At 42.3% G+C, this 18,083-nt stretch overlaps 1 protein-coding gene across 1 annotated transcript in view; it reads left to right on the forward strand.

Annotated features, from left to right (window-relative positions):
- Nucleotides 1-464: 464 nt before the first annotated feature.
- The window catches only part of DRD3 (dopamine receptor D3), a 58,999-nt gene continuing 41,380 nt past the window's right edge, over nt 465-18,083 (forward strand). Inside the window, exons 1-2 of the mRNA XM_040224543.1 lie at nt 465-1,980; nt 13,312-13,616. Of these exons, the coding sequence (XP_040080477.1) occupies nt 13,347-13,616 (270 nt within the window). The 5' untranslated portion in view covers nt 465-1,980; nt 13,312-13,346. The remainder of the gene's footprint in view (nt 1,981-13,311; nt 13,617-18,083) is intronic.

Raw genomic sequence — 18,083 nt, forward strand, 5'->3', positions numbered from 1 at the left:
TTACTCTGTGTCTCCCTAGCGTCTCTCCCTCTTCTTATAAGAACACCCATCAGATTGGATTAGACACCCCATAATGGCCTCATTTTTACCTCATCACCTCCTTAAAGATCTTATTTTCAAATAGAGTCACATTATGAGATTATGAACTTGAAAAGGATACAATTCAATCCACAACAGTCTCTTTAAAAATGGGCATCATGAGGATTTATGTAAGATACAGATGGGAACATGAATTAGAGGATGCATTATAAATGATAAGTCACCATAATATTGTATCATTGAATATCATCATTTTTGTCATCATAATTATTATTCTGTATGACATATTGGGGGAAGATCCCCTGGAAGAGGGCATGGCACCCTACTCCATTCTCACCTGGAGAATCCCATGGATAGAGGAGCCTGGTGGGCTATAGTACATAGCATCACAGGGTTGAACACGACTGAAGCGAATTAGTATGCATACACACGACATATGTCAGACTCCTGAGAAATCTAAATATTCCACTTTTGAGAAAACTGTAGCATAGCAGTTAAGAGAACGTGCTCCAGAAATAGTTGATGGCAAGATCCAGATCCTGGCTCTACTACATGTTAGCTGTGTGATCTTCAGAAATTCTCTAAGTCTCAATTTCCCTGTTTATAAATTAGGGATGTAAAAACATTACCTACCTTTTAGAGTTGTTGAAGGGATTAAAAGAGAGATAGCATTAAAATGACTGGCTACTAGTACATGCTCAATAAATGATGGCTGCTGTTAATAGCTATACTTAGACCTTGCTGCTGCTGCCTTTCTCAGCCAGCAGAGATCTCTATCATAGTCAAACGAGGACTAGCTTCCCCATGACAGTCCACACTGCAGCTGCCAAATGTATCCACTGCCAATGGGGAGGGTAGTGAAACAGTTCCCACCCTTTCTGAAGGAAGGAAAAGAAGTCAAAAACAAGAAAGTAGGGGATAGTTAGGATTCCATGGTTAAACATTATATGAACAGGTGACCATGAATTAAGATTGTCTAAATTTTAGCACTGCTTCAGAAACTGACTTTCACTGACTGTCCTTCATTGCATCTCCCTTTAATCAGTTCTAAATTTGTTTTTTTTTTTTTAATTACTCACATATACCTCAGAGGAGCCATAAGAATGAATTGGCAAATGTTACTGTAAAGTTCTCCGAAAACAAGTAGTGCAGCTAAATAAACATTTTAAATTTCTCATAGTATTAGGCTTATTTCATCTTTATCACCAGTTACATGCCTTGATTTTGCTTCCTCTGTAATATATTTCCTTTAACCTTCTTTTCCAAGACAGGCTTACACCTCCAAGTTCAATTATTCTGTCAGTTGTGTTTTAAATTGTACTGATTTCTATTAACCACTTGTGGTATCAGTTTGTTGATCTGCTCATTCTTCTGAACCAATCATCTTTACACCCACCAAAAGCTGGAATGACAATTAAACTGAGAAAGGTGAGAATTATTCAAAAGAAATTAAAGCCATAGAAGTAAAGACAGTGGGAAACTGAGATTCAAAAGAACATTGAGGGGAAAATACACATGTACTAAAAAGCATAGCACAAAGCACGTAGAGGCACAGAGGGAAAAGAGAAAAGCAAGGTAGAAAACGGATTCTGCTTCTGCCTGCTACACTTCTCTTTCAGCACCAAGGACAGAGCTTCTGAAGGGCTGACCCAAGCGACACACAGTTCAGGGTCCCTCCCAAATCCTCTAGAGAAAATGATGCATTTGAAAGCAGTCATGAAACATGCAGTAAGATCTAATAGGGAAGCTGGAAGAGCAGCACACAAATGATTTCACCTTAGAGGCAAAAATGGGTGATTTTATTTCTGTTCATTTCCACAGTTTCTGTGTCCTGAGAATGGCAAAGTTGGCTTTGCTTGGGCAAGTCTGCTGTTCGTAAATCGTTATAGGAGCTGAAGTGCTAAACCCCACAGCCTCCAGAAATCAGAAGAAATTTTCAGGGTAAGTAATTTTATTTCATTTCTAATTTAATACACAGTGTTTTCCTAAGAGGTTATTTAAGCAGCTTGGGGTTCTGTGGTTCTCTGAGACTATACATTACAACTCTGTACCCTCTCTCAAAAACCTGAACCCCTGAGGAAACTGTTTTCATTTTCTCCTCATTTTTTGGACAGTAGAAATGTATTTTCTTTCTCATTTTTCCCCCAAAATTAGATCTTCGTGGGCTCTAGAAACTATATCAAGGCAGAATTTTAAAATGAAAAATAAAAAGCTGTTACTATTCCTGAGATTTGTATGGAAGTTGATTATTTTCCTCTTAAGGGTTTTACTTAATTGAAAGGGTCTGTTATTTTAAACTCCCCAATTCAGCACCCTGGTAATCCAGAGCTAAGGGTTTGGAGAGGCACTGTTTTCAATGGTCTATTTTAAGTTAGGCTGCTTCCAAGTCAGAATCCAATTATTCCCAACAGAGATATGCAGTACTTGAGATGATGATTGTGTATATTTTCTTTAATGATGGCAGATGATTTTGAGGATATTGTTGTTTAATTGTGGGACTTTCATTACTTACAGTAGCTTATTGGGTCAGTGGAAGTTGTTGCAATTAGGCATTTGTTCCAGTTCATGCCTTCAGTTTAATCAAATACTATCAAAATGAATGCACAAATAATAAGGCAGCAATAGCAAGTGAAACTTGGAATCTAGACACATTCTGCATCCTGCTTGAACTTTATAGGTGAAGCCGTTTGCTTACTGACACCAAAAGGTCAGTAAAATGCCTGTCCTTAGGTAAGGGTGAAGAATTGCTGCTTGATACAGCATTGGATTTCTTGTAACCAAAGAGAAGCAGATACAATATGAGGAAGATTCTTACTCAGACACTGTTTATTTATAGTTGAACATTTTCAAGGGTCTTCTTGGCCAGCAGTGTGCAGAGGTGTTGAACAGAGTAAATACTGACAGCATCAAAATGCATACCTGATATTAATGAATCTATACAGAAGGCTGCTTATTATGGAATGTGAATTAAAACAAATGCCAAGTAGACTTTACCCAATACTAAACTCAGTTTCTAATACATTGAAGTTGTCATCAATCAATATTTGCTTATTGATTGACTAATCCATTGAGTTCCCCATTTTACCTCTGACTAAAATGGTAGGATATTCAGATATCAGAATTTGTGATGGAAAGTGGAGATGCTCTGCTTTAATGGGCAAGTTTAATGAAGAAAAAACTATATTACCTTACCTACTGGATCTCAATAACCAGGCATGATTTTTCTCTGTATATTTGCCAACAGTGTAAATGTGCCCAAATATATAAATAAGCTATGGATTTCAATTCACTTATGAATCTTCAGTAGGGAAATAAATTAGACACCGTTTTGAAGAATAAAGTGCCATAGAAATGCTAAAGACTATCTCTAATAATAATGACAATGTAACTCCCACTGTTCCTACATGCAGTGTGCACCTGCGTTGCCTTCTCGGAGCTTGGTAAGGTCATGTGCACAAGATACTCTGAAAAAGTGAGGTTTTAAAATTAGCCCCCATTTCTGGCTTGTCTCTCTCACCTGAATAATGGCGAAGTTAAGAACATGGGGCTCTGGAAACAGACAGCTCTTGGGTTGAATCAGCTACATAATTACTGGTGTATGACCTCAGTGACATCCTTAACCTTTCTGTTACTTACTTTCTTCATCTGCAAAAATGGGGATAATAACAGCACCTATTTCTCTCATCAAGGTGTTATGAGGTTTAAATAAAATAATGCTTATAAATGAATAAATTAGTTATAATTAATTTTTTCAGGCAATATAGCAAGTCTGAATTGAATTCCCAAGCCAGAAAAGCCTTGGAGACTAGAGATCAGGATGTAACTGAGTGAAAGTTCAGAGATGGCAAAAGACAGGAATCTGTGACACAAGTAATTGGTCTTGCAACCCTGTTGTCACCTGGAAATGATTGCCCATAGTGACATCCACCCCCAGAATGAAAGAAAGTGACAGTGAAGTCACTCAGTCATGTCCGACTCTTTGTGACCTCATGGATGGTAGCCTACCAGGCTCCTCCATCCAGGGGATTTTCTAGGCAAGAATACTGGAGTGGGGTGCCGTTGCCTTCTCCAGGAGATCTTCCCAAACCAGGGATTGAACCCGAGTCTCCCACATTATAGGGAGACGCTTTACCATCTGAGACACCAGGGGAGTCAGCATAGATACATTAAATAAGTCACAAATTTTGGATTTAGGAAGACACAGGATTAAAGTTGGGCACAACTCAGACCCCTATATTGTGCAATCCTGGGAAAGTTACTGAAATTCTGTCTCAGTTTCTTAATCTGTAAAAAGAAGATATCAGTATCCACCTTCAGGGTTACTATAAATGTTAAAATGAGGCGATATCTGCAAAGTACTAGTGCCTAGTACAGAGGAGCAGCCAGAAGTGGTAGTGAGTCTTATCTTCAGAAGGAGGTTAAGAACTCAAGGTGTTTTTGTTTTTGTTGTGTTTTGCTTATTCCATGTCCTCAAAGAAAGAAAACAAATAATTAAAACCGTATAAATCTTAATGAGTAACTTCCTAACAAACTCAAATGGGAGTCTGGTATGGAACCAGGAGCCCAAACAAGGCAACGTACAGATATTCCAGGCAGACTGTGTTTCCACACTGAGGGACAGAATATCATCAAAGCAGGATGCATGTCATAGCTCATGGGGGCCTGACCACAAAATGTCCCTCTGCTTTTTAAAGCAGATTAGACACTCACTTAAAGAGATGCTGTATAATCATAAGGGATTTGATTTAGGTCATGCCTGAATGGTCTAGTGGTTTTCCCTACTTTCTTCAATTTCAGTCTGAATTTCTCAATAAGGAGTTCACTATCTGAGCCACAGTCAGCTCCCAGTCTTGTTTTTGCTGACTGTAGAGAAATTCTCCATCTTTGGCTGCAAAGAATATAATCAATATGATTTCGGTGTCGACCATCTGATGATGTCCATGTGTAGAGTCTTCCCTTGTGTTGTTGGAAGAGGGTGTTTGCTATGACCAGTGCGTTCTCTCGGCAAAACTCTATTAGCCTTTGCCCTGCTTCAATCTGTACTCCAAGGCCAAATTTGCCTGTTATTCCAGGTGTTTCTTGACTTCCTACTTTTGCATTCCAGTCCCCTATAATGAGAAGGACATCTTTTTGTGGTGTTAGTTCTAAAAGGTCTTGTAGGTCTTCATGGACCCCATTCAACTTCAGCTTCTTCAGCGTTACTGGTTGGGGCATAAACTTGGATTACCGTGATATTGAATGGTTTGCCTTGGAAACGAACAGAGATCATTCTTTCATTTTTGAGATTACATCCAAGTACTGCATTTCAGACTCTTTTGTTGACCATGATGGCTACTCTTTTCTTCTAAGAGATTCCTGCCTGCAGTAGTGGATATAATGCTCATCTGAGTTAAATTCACCCATTCCAGTCCATTTTAGTTCGCTGATTCCTAGAACTTCGACATTCACCCTTGCCATCTCCTGTTTGACCACTTCCAATTTGCCTTGATTCATGGACCTAACATTCCAGGTTCCTATGCAATATTGCTCTTTATAGCATCAGACCACTGGTCATTCAGGTATGACTATACAGTGGAAGTGAGAAATAGATTTAAGGGACTAGATCTGATAGACAGAGTGGCTGATGAACTATGGATGGAGGTTCGTGACATTGTACAGGAGACAGGGATCAAGAACATCCCCACGGAAAAAAAATGAAAAAAGCAAAATGGCTGTCTGAGGAGGCCTTACAAATAGCTGCGAAAAGAAGAGAAGCAAAAAGCAAAGGAGAAAAGGAAAGATATAAGCATCTGAATGCAGAGTTCCAAAGAATAGCAAGAAGAGATAAGAAAGCCTTCCAGAGTGATCAATGCAAAGAAATAGAGGAAAACAACAGAATGGGAAAGACTAGAGATCTCTTCAAGATATTTAGAGATACCAAGGGAACATTTCATGCAAAGATGGGCTCGATAAAGGACAGAAATGGTATGGACCTAACAGAAGCAGAAGATATTAAGAAGAGGTTGCAAGAATACACAGAACTATACAAAAAAGATCTTCACGACCAAGATAATCATGATGGTGTGATCACTCACCTAGAGCCAGATATCCTGGAATGTGAAGTCAAGTGGGCCTTAGAAAGCATCACTATGAACAAAGCTAGTGGAGGTGATGGCATTCCAGTGGAGCTATTTCAAATCTTGAAAGATGATGCTGTGAAAGTGCTGCACTCAATATGCCTGCAAATTTGGAAAACTCAGCAGTGGCCATAGGACTGGAAAAGGTCAGTTTTCATTCCAATCCCAAAGAAAGGCAATGCCAAAGAATGCTCAAACTACCACACAATTGCACTCATCTCACACGCTAGTAAAGTACTGCTCAAAATTCTCCAAGCCAGGCTTCAGCAATACGTGAACCATGAAATTCCAGATGTTCAAGCTGGTTTTAGAAAAGGCAGAGGAACCAGAGATCAAATTGCCAACATCTGCTGGATCTTCTAAAAAGCAAGAGAGTTCCAGAAAAACATCTATTTCTGCTTTATTGACTATGCCAACGCCTTTGACTGTGTGGATCAAAATAAACTGTGGAAAATTCTTCAAGAGATGGGAATACCAGACCACCTGACCTGCCTCTTGAGAAACCTATATGCAGGTCAAGAAGCAGCAATTAGAACTGGACATGGAACAACAGACTGGTTCCAAATAGGAAAAGGAGTACATCAAGGCTGTATATTGTCACCCTGCTTATTTAATTTATATGCAGAGTACATCATGAGAAACTCTGGGCTGGAAGAAGCACAAGCTGGAATCAAGATTGCTGGGAAAAATATCAATAACCTCAGATATGCAGATGACACCACCCTTATGGCAGAAAGTGAAGAGGAGCTAAAGGGCCTCTTGATGAAAGTGAAAGAGGAGAGTGAAAAAGTTGGCTTAAAGCTCAACATTCAGAAAACTAAGATCATGGCATCTGGTCTCATCATTTCATGGCAAATAGATGAGAAAATAGTGGAAACAGTGGCTGACTTTATTTTGGGGGGGCTCCAAAATCACTGCAGATGGTGATTGCAGCCATGAAATTAAAAGATGCTTACTCCTTGGAAGGAAAGTTATGAGCAACCTAGATAGCATATTCAAAAGCAGAGACATTACTTTGCCAACAAAGGTCCGTCTAGTCAAGGCTATGGTTTTTCCCGTAGTCGTGTATGGATGTGAGAGTTGGACTATGAAGAAAGCTGAGCACCAAAGAATTGATGCTTTTGAACTGTGGTGTTGAAGACTCTTGAGAGTGCCTTGGACTGCAAGGAGATCCAACCAGTCCATTCTAAAGGAGATCAGTCCTGGGTATTCTTTGGAAGGAATGACGCTAAAGCTGAAACTCCAGTACTTTGGCCACCTCATGCGAAGAGTTGACTCATTGGAAAGGCTAATGCTGGGAAGGTTTGGGAGCAGGAAGAGAAGGGGACGACAGAGGATGAGATGGCTGGATGGCATCACCGACTCAATGAACGTGAGTTTGAGTGAACTCCAGGAGTTGGTGACGGACAGCGAGGCCTGGTGTGCTGCAATTCATGGGGTCGCAGAGTCAGACACAACTGAGCGACTGAACTGAACTGAACAAAAAGATGCTACAATAAACTCTAAATACGGTGTAAGAAATTAAAAGGTTCATTAAAATTTGTAAGTAGTGTGATATATAATGATTCTTGAAAGAGTAAGAGCAATAATCTTCTAGTCCTTGCTTTCTCCGCTTTCTCACTTCCATCCACTCTTAACTAACACCCTTCACTGAGGTCATCAGTAATCTCCTAATTTCCAAGTCCATTAGACACTCTGCAATTGTAGTTTATTTGACTCCTTCACCTATTCCCACTTGCCCTTAAACAATAAAAGCTACAATATTTTAAGTGAAATGTGCCAGACATGATGTTAGAGCCATGATTCTCAATGGGGAGAGCAATTTTGCCCCACAAGGGACAGTGACAATGTCAGAGACTTGTTTCACTGTCACATCTGGAGGGAGGGCCATGTTACTGGCATCTAGTGGGTAGATGTCAGGGATGTTGCTAAAAATCCTACAATATAGAAAACAGTACCCCCTTACCCCAACAAAGAATTTTCCAGCCCCAGTTGTCAATAGTGCCAAGACTTTGCATGTATAATTTTAGTTGATCATTACAATAACCCTATAGTGTGGGTATGATTGTCCTCATTTTGATGATGAGGAAATCAGGCTATTGTTAGGTATTACTCACAGAGTCGAAGAATTGATGCTTTTGAACTGTGGTGTTGGAGAAGACTCTTGAGAGTCCCTTGGACTGCAAGGAGATCCAACCAGTCCATCCTAAAGGAAATCAGTCCTGAATATTCATTGGAAAGACTGATGCTGAAACTGAAACTTTGGCCACCTGATGCGAAGAACTGACTCATTTGAAAAGACCCTGATGCTCGGAAAGATTGAAGGCAGGAGAAGAAGGGGACAACGGAGGATGAGATGGTTGGATGGCATCACCGACTCAATGAACATGAGTTTGAGTAAACTCTGGGAGTTGGCCATGGACAGGGAGGCCTGGAGTGCTGCAGTCCATGGGGTTGTAAAGAGTCAGACACAACTGAGTGACTTAGAGAGTGACTTTTTTTCCCCAGCTGGGCTGGGTCTTCATTGCTGTGTGTGGGTTTTCTCTAGTGGCAGCAAGAGGGAGCTACTGTCTAGTTGCGGTGCGTGGACCTCTCATTGCAGTGACTTCTCTTGTTGCAGAGCATGGCTCCAGCCTGTGCAGGCTTCAGTAGTTGCAGCATATAGCTTCTAGAGTACGGGCTCAGTAGCTGTGGCACTCAGGCTTAGTTGCCCCATGGTATGTGGAATCTTGCCTGATCAGGGATTCAATCCTTGTTCCCTACATTGACAAGCAGATTCCTAACCAGTGGACCACCAGGGAAGTCCACTTAGAGAATGAATATTAAGTTCACAAATTCTCTAGACTCTTTACTTCTCCTACCAGAGAACAGTTTACTTGATAGCATATCTATCAAAAGAAGAAAGAAAAAATAAAATCCAGCCCCATTCTGTGTTATATAAGCAGTGCTGCTTAAAAAAAGAAAAAAAAAATCCTAAATAAAATCTAAGGAGGGAGGAAGTTGAAACAATTAGCTGAGAAATAGGGAGTAACCTAGCATCTCAGTCATTTTCTGCTTTCATCTCCCACACCCACAACCCATCAGGAACTGTCTGGGCAACCAAGGCTTACCCCACAGCTATGCTAAAGAATCTAAGACTAGAGATAGTGTAACGCAAAAAGTAAGTAAATCAGAAATTGCAATGGTGATTCCAACATCAGGCTCAGAATTGATTTTCAGAGTCAAGGGTTTCCCTTCATATAATTAGTCACTGACACTCAGCTGTGTTATTTTTAAGCAGCTGCCAAACCTCAGCAGAGTCAAATGTCCAGCACAATGGTAACAAATATCCCAAGGTTTTATGCTTCCCTCCTATCCAAAAGATGAGATAAGGCTAAGACATCACTACCCAACTGCAGACCCCAGGAAAATGTGATTCCTGGCCACTGATTTCCAACATGGCCTAGTTGCAGAAGCAAAAACATTCCAGGCCTGAGCCTGTCTCAAAGGTGAAAATATCCTTGAACAATCAGAAAGCTTTGTATTTTTCCAAAAGCTCTTGGCAGTAACAGTGCTATCTCCAGGGTAGCGGCTGCCCTTCTCCAAATAATGAGAAAATTATAATTATTATCAAAAATTATTATTATGCTTTAAAATATATTTAGTGCAAACAGTGTGCCAAGATAAAGAACGTTTTTTTTTTTTAAACAATCCTCTGAATTCATTCCAAACTGCTCGCCCCTTACAATTAATTATTTGTTCACTTTAACACTTTCACATTCCAGGCTGAAACATTCAAAATGAGATACAAAATGACAGCCAGGAATAAGCCAATCTCCAAATGAAAGGAGAGCTGCAGTTAGCAGAATTGAGAGCAAATGCTGGCCACCAAGCCAGGGCCTGGAGGAAGAATTCCCATGGAGGCCCATATACTACATGTCTACATAGTTTAGTTATAACTAACAAACAGTACTGAAGGAAATGTTTACTCCTCCGGCCTTAATAAAGGTACCTTTTCAAAAACCTGGAAGGTCAGGTTTGAATTTAGGATCCAGGCCTTAAGAGTGCCATGCAAAATGTGAGAAGGCAGGAGAAACTACCCCACTCCTCATCCTGTCCCAGGCACTCTGTCTTCTCTCCCCATCTCAGGCTACCCCCAAGCTATTTATCCAAACTCCCCCAAACAGCTACCGCGGGAGCCCATGGGTCCCAAACATATGCCGCAGTCTTCCTTCAGGGTGACAAATCCAAAATGAGGCTGGTGCTGCCCTAGAAATAGGGTCCAAGCAGTCTGGGCAGAGAATCCTGTGATCTTGATACCAAGAGTATGGTCTAGAGGGCCTCTCTGGTGGTCCAGCGGTAAAGCATCCTCCTGCCAATGCAGGAGACACGGGTTCAATCTCTGGTCCGGGAAGATCCCACATACCACGAGGCAATAAGGCCTGTGCACCAAAACTATCAGGCCTGCGCTCTAGAGCTCGGATGCAGCTACTGAAGCCCACTTACCTTGCAGCCCATTCTCTACAATGAGAGAAGCCACTGCAACGAGAAGCCCGCACACCACACTACAGAGTAGTCCTCTCTTGCCACAACTAGAAAAAAGCTTGCACAACAATGAAAACCCAGCACGGCCATAAATTAATAAATTAATTGAATTACATATTACACATGCATATATATATATATACACATATACACATAGATAGATAGATAAAGAGTATAGTCTAGAAAGGGAGTGTGGACTCTGGGTGGTTCTGCTCCTTAGTGCCACGGGAAGGCACAACTTCATCCTCTGGGGAGGTTATGACCAAATGGGGTCCAGAGTGAAGGCCTAAGAAGCACAGAGCCCCCAGGAAGCACTCTGCCCAGGTCTCAGGGTCATGCTATAGGCTACAAGCTTTGTGCTTTCCCAGCATGTGGCATGTGGGATCTTCCCGGACCAAAGGCACTGCTACCCTTGGCACAAAGGCATTTCCCTCTTGTCCCCCATGGACACACACAGCTGGCTTTAAGGGCCCAGAGTCCCTTCTGGCCCCAACAGGTTGGTGTCATTGGCCAACTGATGGGCTCTGTTGCCTTTCCCACTCTACGTCAAACATCCCCACAGTTGGAAGGTTGGCTTTTCCTAGTGGGTAGTAATATGACAGCTACTATGGCTTTCAGATGCCAAAGAGCACTGGAAGGCCTGCATGCTGGTTCCCTAAGAAGCTGTATGATTTAAGATATGTTACTAATCTCTCTACGTCTCAATTTCCCTGTTTGAAAAGTGAGAGCACTGAACTAGGTCAGAGATCAAAAACTGATGACATATGGTTCCTTGACCCAGGGATGTGGGATTTTTTTGGGGGGGATGGGAGACTTCATAAGGGTTAAATATTTTTTAAATTAGTAATGAGTCTTTAAAAATTAGGAAGTTTCAGGAATTCCCTGGTCATCTAGTAGTTAGGGGGCTTCCCCAGTGGCTCAGTGGTAAAGAACCGGCCTGCAATGCTAGAGCTGCAGGAGACGCAGGTTCAGTCCCCATATTGGGAAGATCCCCTGGAGGAGGGCATGGCAACCCACTTCAGTATTCTTGCCTGGAGAATCCCATGGACCTGGTGGGCTGCAGTCCATATGGTCACAAAGAGTCTGACAGAAAGCAACTTAGCATGCACGTACTAGTGATTAGGACCGGCATTTTCACTGCCGTGGTGTGGGTTTACTTCCTGGTCTGGGAACTAAGATCCCAGAAGCTGTGCAGCACAGCCAGAAATATAAAATGAAATAATTAGGAGGTTTCAAATAAAATTCCACACGTGGGTTTTTCCTAAATATAAAAACCACTACACTGCCTCTAAACCCCATTACTCTTCAGACTTTCTCCCACAATCCAGTCTCCAAAACCACCATGTCCTACTACCTAAGACCCAAGAGAAAGAATGGTAGACTGAAGGAAGTGAAGAGAGACAGAGGGAGGCAGGGGAGAAGGCAAATGCAGGCAATGGGAGTGGGGTGGAGCGGGAGGGGAATAAGGAAAGGGGAGTGGGAAGCTAAGAGAAAAGGACCAATCAGACAAAAAGAGCTAACACGTCACTTTCTAGGTGTTGGGCATGGCTATCAATGTCTTACATATATTATAACTCATTTAATCTTCACAAAATCCCTATTTGGACAAGTTCCATTATTTCCCCATTTCACAGAGGAGGGAAATGAAGCTCAGCAAGGTGACGTGACGTGCCCAAGTCCCCAGAGTTTGGAAGTGGTAGACTTGGGGTTGTAATCCTGCAGCGGCTACCCAGCTCACTGAGAGCCCAAGTGAGGTTCTTTCAAGGGCCCTGCATGACCTCTCAACTACACCCCTCCACTCTGCCCCTGCCTCACCTGGCTCCAGGCACTCTGGTCCCCCTGCAGCCCCTTCCCCCCACTAGCCGCTGCCTTCTGTACCTGCCCTTCGCCCTGCTTGGCTCTGTGCAGTCGGCTTCCTCCGGTCCTCCAAGTCATGACTCAGTGGTCATCTTCCTGAGGGCTTCCTGATTACTCAAGTTAAGAACTGCACTCAGACCCCTTACTGGGTGTCTAGTGTGGGAAAGTCACAACGTCCATCTAGATATTGGTATAGGAGAGAGACACTGTGACTTCCCCACACTAGCAGAGAATTGCACACACACACAATCCTCATCCTGTCCTCACCCCCTTCCCTAATTTATTGTTCTTCAAAATACATATCATCATTGAACACACTGTTGTCGTTTTTTTTAGTCTCTAAGTTGTGTCCGACTCTTTTGTGACCCCATGAACTGCAGCCTATCAGGCTCCTCTGTCTGTGGAATTCTCCAGGCAAGAATACTGGAGTGGGCTGCCATTTCCTTCTCCAGGGGATCTTCCCCACTCAGAGATGGAATCTGCATCCCCTGCAATGGCAAGAGCCACAACTGAGCCCCCTGTGAAAATCTTCATCAAACATACTACATGTTTTATTTATCTTACTACTGTCTTCTCCTCTGGAATGGAGGCTTCACAAAGGCAGGAATTTTTATCCCTTTCCTCACTGCTGTATATCCAGTGCTTGGAATAGTGGCTGGCATATAGAAAGTGCTCAATAAAATATCTGTTGAAGAAATAAATCGAAAAATGTACCCAGGCAAGTCAAACTCCAAAGAGTCTAATTTGACTGACATTGTTTTCTATCTCCTCCCAGGAAACGTGTGGGGGTTACCCCGCTCCCTCCAGGAGATGGCACCTCTCAACCAGCTTGGGGGCCACATCAACGTGACCTGTGCAGCAGAGAACTCCACAGGGGCCGGCCGGGCCCGCCCACACGCCTACTACGCCCTCTCCTACTGCGCACTCATCCTGGCCATCGTCTTCGGCAATGGTCTGGTGTGTGTGGCTGTGCTGAAGGAACGGGCCCTGCAGACCACCACCAACTATCTGGTGGTGAGCCTGGCCGTGGCGGACCTGCTGGTGGCCACCCTGGTAATGCCCTGGGTGGTGTACCTGGAGGTGAGTAGGTCGCACGCGCAAGCTGCCCATGTGATCGTGCTTGTCTTTGTCTTCTTCCCTGAGCATCTGGCGCCTGGGCTCAGAATGCTCCCTGCCATGATCCAGGGTCTGGGGAAGGAAGGAGAGTTCCTGTTACTTTCACGAGGGAACTGAAGGTCCTGAGAGCGGCATTTATTCAGCATTACTTGCCCACGCCAGAAACAGAGAGCCGGGAATGATTCTTCCCTGGGCCTCCAGCATCCAGGTGACTGGACTTGAGTAATGGGATTCATCCTAAAAAATGCACCATGTTTACTCCCCGTGTCAGTCATGCTGCAAAGACATGGAGGGTTGGGGGAGGCAGTCCAATGGCCATCCTCATCAGTGTTTCAATATACGAATACATAGGTGTGAGGATGTGCGGCAAGGGCAGAGGAATTCTTTTTTAATGAAATCTTTTTTACTGAATGAGAGGAAACAGGAAAGGGGGATGGGAGATAAGAGAAACAGAGCAGAGAAAATTAGAAAAAAAGAGAGAAAGAACAGTCTGCGAACGGATCAGACTTCTGATGGCTCAGTGGCCCTTGGACTCAGCACTCTCCTCCTGGCTACCAGCTTTCCACACTCTGCTTCCACAGGAAAAGACCAAATTTTTATTTTCGATGCCTCCGTTAACACTACAGAGCCCTCACCAGTTAGATAATGCAGCAGACCCTGGAGAATTCTTACAGAGAGAAACATTTCTTAAATTTGAAAGTATTTTCATTGGAAAGTGCAAAACAGAGTCAGGAGGAGATCAAGACAAAACATCCATTTGCTAACAAGGAGATCGGGGTGCCCACACCTGTTCAAGAAACAGACATTCCTACCAGGAAAACATGCAATTACTAAGGAGTTTTTTAAAAACACCTTAATACACTATTAATATTTCTCCTCTGCACTGTGTATCATCATTCTAAAGAGGTATCCAATGAAGGCTCAAAATGATGCCATGATTAAGAGAAATTAAAATTCATCAAATTAATATCTCAGTTAATATTAATAGTGAAGATGACAGTTAATTAAGTATGACATATCACAGGAGAGCAAAAACCTCGAACACAGACTGCTTACCCAAGTAACCATATTAAAGAATGACTGGGAACTAAAATTAGACTTATGATCTCAACGGGGAGAGATAAAGGAACAAAATCAAGAAGACAGAAAAGGAAATTCAAGAATAAAAGCAACTAGGCTGACTAGGATAGATTTCAAGGCTAAGGGAATACTCAGAGTGAAAACTATGCATTTATTTTTCCATTAGGATGTTCCTGATGGTAAAGGGTCTTATAATTATCTTGACTTTTCCATCAACTCAATTGCTGTGCTTAGTCACTCAGTCGTGTCCAACTCTTTGTGACCCCATGGTCTGTAGCCACCAGGCTTCTTTGTGCATGGGGATTCTCCAGGCAAGAATACTGGAGTGGGTTGCCATGCCCTCCTAACCCAATTAGAAACATTCTTGAAGTCAGAAGCCATGTCTTTGTCCTTTTTTCCCCATAGTCCAAATATACTACTTGGCACATAATATGTGCTAAATAAATATTTGATGTATGAATGGTTAAATGAATCTGCTCTGAACAGTATGCATTAAATAGACCATTTCTGCTTACACCATCGGCAGCTACATCTATTGTTACAATAAACTATTTACTTTAACTTTTTAATAATGATACTGAAAAGGAGTTAGAAGCATATATTTCTGTTCAAGAGAGAGGAAGACTTTAGCAGCCATAACCCAGTGTGGATGGATCAGGCAACACTTCAGAACATCCCTACACCCCACTCAAAAGTGTTTCTGTCTATCCTATACACTTTAAGGATTTCTTCAGTCTTTCAGAAGGACGGATGTCAGAAAAAAATGCAGGAACAGAACCTTCCCTCTGATAAGCATCTTAATTGCATCTGAAATAAAACTAGGCTTTTAGTGTCTGTGCACTTAGGCCCTTTGGCTGTCCATCTGTGATTGTTTCCAGGACTCTGGATGGATCACGGTTGGAGAATCTCTGTAGATATTGGTATAGGAGATAGACAGTGTGACTTTCCCACTGTATCCCCTTCTGGTCCCAACTGCCAATATGGATGGTGCCCCCACTCTACTGCTGAGCATAGAGGACCACCTGAGTCTGCAGAAGGCCAGCATGAATTCTCTCCAAAGGCCTTAGTGGACTCCCTGCAGGTTATATCTGTGGCTTTTCTGCACTGGAAAAGCTCGTTTCTCCTTATCAAAACCAATACACCCTCTGTCCAATAGGTTATTGGCACAAACAGGCATTCAGTGGTCAAGAGGATGGTCACATGTCTGAAATCAAACCAAAAAGATTTGGAGGAGCAAAGCCATCTCTCCACTGGGAAATATAGGCTTTGTGACCTCTTTTTGGTCCTACCCATTCGCTTCAAGTCTCCAGTAAATGCAACTCAATAACTCTGCATCACTTTTTCCAACAGTCGACTAAGGGCCTGTCTCAACAAAAGACAAAATATGGCATTAAGTAACTATCATTAACAGACAACCAATTAAGATAACAGAAGATTCTATTCCAGAGGATCAGGTCTCCCTACCCCACCCCAGTCTGTATATTTTCCTTACTCTTAAATGCCAGCTTCCTGTGGACTTCAGAAGCAGACTGGGTGGTTAAAGAGAAATAAGAGCACTTTGAGCTCTTAAAGGAATCATGAATATATAAATTCATGTGTCTCAGGGAAGAACAAACTGTTACTCCCACTAACTTGTCTTAATGACAGTACAGTTTGGGTAGCTGGTCTAGAAATTACAAGATCATACCAAAGAGGAAAGAAGAGGGAAGGATGCAGTGTTGACCAGAGAGACTACTGTGGGCCTGGAGGTCCTCAGGGGGACAGGATGAATATGAGAAGACACCATGAGAGTGCAAAATTAACTGTCAAATTCCCAGCTTCCTGTACTTTGATTTGAATGCATCCATACTGTTTGAAGGGAATATTGGCTCACATTGGCCAGACCTCCTCCTTCAAAGGAAAATTGGCTCATCATGCCAGACACCAGTTTGTTTGAGTTACGAATGTTTTGGCTGTAAATATTGGAAAATTTGACTCACTGTGGCTTAAACAAATAGGACTTACTTTTCTTACATAACCAGAATTCTGGAGGAAGGGGTTGTGTGGGTATTGGGTCAGCTGCCTCAAGGACCAGACTCTCCCATTCTTTCTGTTCACCATCCTTGGTAAACTGACTCACTTCCTCATGCTGCTCAGAAGAGGGCTACTATTGCCTTCAGCATCATGGCCATATTAAAAAATAGGATGGGTGGGGACAGAAGGGAAAGCAAAAAAAAAAAAAATCCTTTCCTGGAGTAGCTTGAAGATCTCTCTAAGAGACTTCATTTAAGTCTAATTGGCCAGAACCGGAACATAAGGCCAATTTTAGCCACAAGGGAGGATAGAAAAGAAAAAGTGAAAATGTGGGTTTTATTAAAACAAGATGTGGGGGAGAGATAGGCAATAAAATGTCATATAACTTTGTGCTTCTGCTGGAATTCACTGGGATGAATGTTATTTTGATACAGTCATGCTATGAGAATGACTCAGAATTGGGAGTCAGAAGGCATGGAGTTACATGAATAGAATGAAAATGACAACTACACTTTCCCTAACTCAAAGGGTTGATTTAGGCTCAACTGTCATCAACTGAAAAAGTGCTCTGATAACTAAAGTGTGATCTACAAGTATCTTGGTTAATACACTTTAATTTGTAAGTAAAAGAAACCTTAACTCCAGTTGACTTAAACAATGAACATTGTTTGTCTTCAATGCATTGGCTCTCCTGTCCTGTGGTAGGGTGGACTGCAGGCACAGTTTGAACAGGGTGCCAGTTCCATCTCTCTACAATTCTCTCAGCTCTGTCTTCTTCCATATCCTGGCCTTATCCTTTGGCAAAGGGCAAGCTATAAACCTCACATTGCATACCATGCCATTCACAGCAAGAGAGAAAATCTATATCCCAGAATTTCTATTAGAAGTATCCAGATGTACTTGGATTGGATTGGTTTATGGCACATGATTTTCTCTGAATTAATCACTGAAGAGAATAATCAGTTTGGCACAGGTTATGTGTACCTTCCACAGAACACATCAACTGCTCAGGGATTCCCAGTGGAATCCAAGGACAATTGGAAAGAAGAAGGAACACTGTCAGCAAGAATGCACCACAGTGGCTTTAATGGGTAGCATTTTCATCGTCAAGGCACACAAGAAGGCTGGGCTTGGACAATATATTAAAAGGGACTAGAGGGGGCCAGTCACTACCCTTCTTCAGATTTCTCTGTCCTCAGGGCTGGCAGAGAAGTTGAGGACAAAAACCATGCAGGTGACCTCAGAGTACATTATAATCCAGAGGGCCCTGGCCATCTCTTTAATTCAGTTTGCAGCATTTTTGTGAAAACTCTTTTCTGGGCTATACCAAATAGTTCT

Source organism: Oryx dammah, unplaced genomic scaffold (assembly GCF_014754425.2).
Source record: "Oryx dammah isolate SB20612 unplaced genomic scaffold, SCBI_Odam_1.1 HiC_scaffold_2, whole genome shotgun sequence".
Classification (NCBI taxonomy): Eukaryota; Metazoa; Chordata; class Mammalia; order Artiodactyla; family Bovidae; genus Oryx; species Oryx dammah.